At 36.9% G+C, this 1930-nt stretch overlaps 1 protein-coding gene across 1 annotated transcript in view; it reads left to right on the top strand.

Moving 5' to 3' along the window:
* LOC106532633 (collagen alpha-2(IV) chain) overlaps positions 1-1930 on the top strand; it is a 22100-nt gene that overhangs the window by 2706 nt on the left and 17464 nt on the right. The window contains exon 11 of the mRNA XM_014028751.1: positions 155-232. Within this exon, the coding sequence (XP_013884205.1) occupies positions 155-232 (78 nt within the window). The remainder of the gene's footprint in view (positions 1-154; positions 233-1930) is intronic.

The raw sequence follows: 1930 nt of genomic DNA, 5'->3' as shown, positions 1-1930 counted from the left end.
CTAACATACGTAGTGGTCACACTTTGCTGCTTACTGGGGGCATGAGAATGTGTTGTGTTAACAGAACAGATGGTATAAGACTGAGTTTTATTTTAGATGTTTGCATTATTTATTGTTTGTCACTGAGGATGACGTTTGTTTATGTTTGATGCAGGGGAGGCAAGGCCCAACAGGACCACCTGGACCTCCAGGAMGGATTAAGGACTTTTTCACTGAAAGTCTGGTATTAAAGGTACAGTATAGTTAGGAAAAAAAAGAAATCATGGATATTATTTAGTCGTATTTTTTTTATGTATTTATTTTTAATCTATATTTGTTTGTTTTTCATGCATAAGTTAAATACACAATACATTACATGGTTGTATTGATAAGTACTTATTTCAATTCAATTCAGTTTATTTATAGAGCGCCAATTCACAACAACTGTTGTCTCAGGGCACTGTATACAAACAAAAAATGCAATAAATCTAAAGAAGGCAGCAGACTGTGCAGAATCTTCGCTTCGTCACAGTCTCCCATCCTGAGCAGCACACCGGCAGCAGCGGAGAGGAAAGACTCCATCTTAACAGGAAGAAACCTCCAGCAGAACCAGGCTCAGGACAGGCAGCCATCTGCCTCGACTGGCTGGGTTTGGGACAGGAAAGAGACACAGACAAACACAGGACTGGTCCAGGTTTATTTTCCTCTGGAAGAGAGACAAAAAAACATGTTATTGATAGAAGTAATTACAACAAACGTAGAGGAGACTGACTAAAGATAACAGCAGAGTGAGGAAATGTGGTCAGTTTATCCTCCAGCAGTCTAAGTCTATAGCAGCATAACTAATACACTATAATAACTTAGGAATAACTCAGGAAACCTAAGTCTAACTATATGATTTATCAAAAAGGAAAGTCTTCAGTCTAATCTTTAAAGCAGACAGAGTGTCAGCCTCACAGACAGAAACTGGAAGTTGGTTCCACAAGAGAGGAGCTTGATAAATGAAAGCTCTGCCTCCCATTCTACTTTTAGAAACTCCAGGAACCACAAGTAAACCCCTGCTGTCTGAGAGCGAAGTTATCTGACAACAAGATCTTTAATATATGATGGAGCTTGGTTGTTAAGAGCTTTGTATGTTAGAAGTAAGATTTTAAATTCTATTCTGAATTTGACAGGGAGCCAGTGGAGAGAAGCTAAAACTGGAGAAAAATTATCTCTCCTTCCAACTCTCATTAAAACTCTAGCAGCAGCATTTTGGATCAACTGAAGACTTCTTAAAGAGTGTTTTGGATGTCCAGATAATAAAGAATTACAGTAATCCGGTCTAGACGTAATAAACGCATGAATCAGTTTTTCTGCATCATTTTTGGGTAAGATGTTTCTAATTTTAGTAATATTACGCAGGTGGAAGAAGGCGGTCCTGGTAACAGTTTTAATGTGGGGGTTAAAAGACATGTCCTGATCAAAAATAACACAAAGGTTCTTAAGGCCAGATTAATGCCATCCAGAGGAGGTGAAAGGCTGCAAAGTTGATTCCTAAGATGTTCAGGTCCAAAAACCACAACCTCTGTCTTATATGAGTTTAGAAGCAGAAAACTGAGTCAACCAGGTTTTTACATCTTTGATATAAGACTTTAATTTAAGTAACTGGTTAGATTTATCAGGTTTCATAAATATAATTTAGTATCATTAGCATAGCAAYGGAAATTTATCCCATGCTGTTTAATAACTAATGGAAGCAAATGTAAAGTAAAGAAGATTGGTCCAAGCACTAAACCCTGAGGAACTCCATGACTAACTCTGGTGTAAGAAGAGGATTCATTATTAAAATTAAGAAACTGGAATCTGCCATTTAAATAAGACTTAAATCATTTATTTGTTTAATGTATTTTAAGTGAACTGCAGGAAAATAAATTTCTTATCCTGTTTCCCTGTTTAGAATTCCATGCAT

Source organism: Austrofundulus limnaeus, unplaced genomic scaffold, assembly GCF_001266775.1.
Source record: "Austrofundulus limnaeus strain Quisiro unplaced genomic scaffold, Austrofundulus_limnaeus-1.0 Scaffold6, whole genome shotgun sequence".
Taxonomy (NCBI): domain Eukaryota; kingdom Metazoa; phylum Chordata; class Actinopteri; order Cyprinodontiformes; family Rivulidae; genus Austrofundulus; species Austrofundulus limnaeus.
This window is presented reverse-complemented; position numbering and strand designations above follow the sequence as displayed.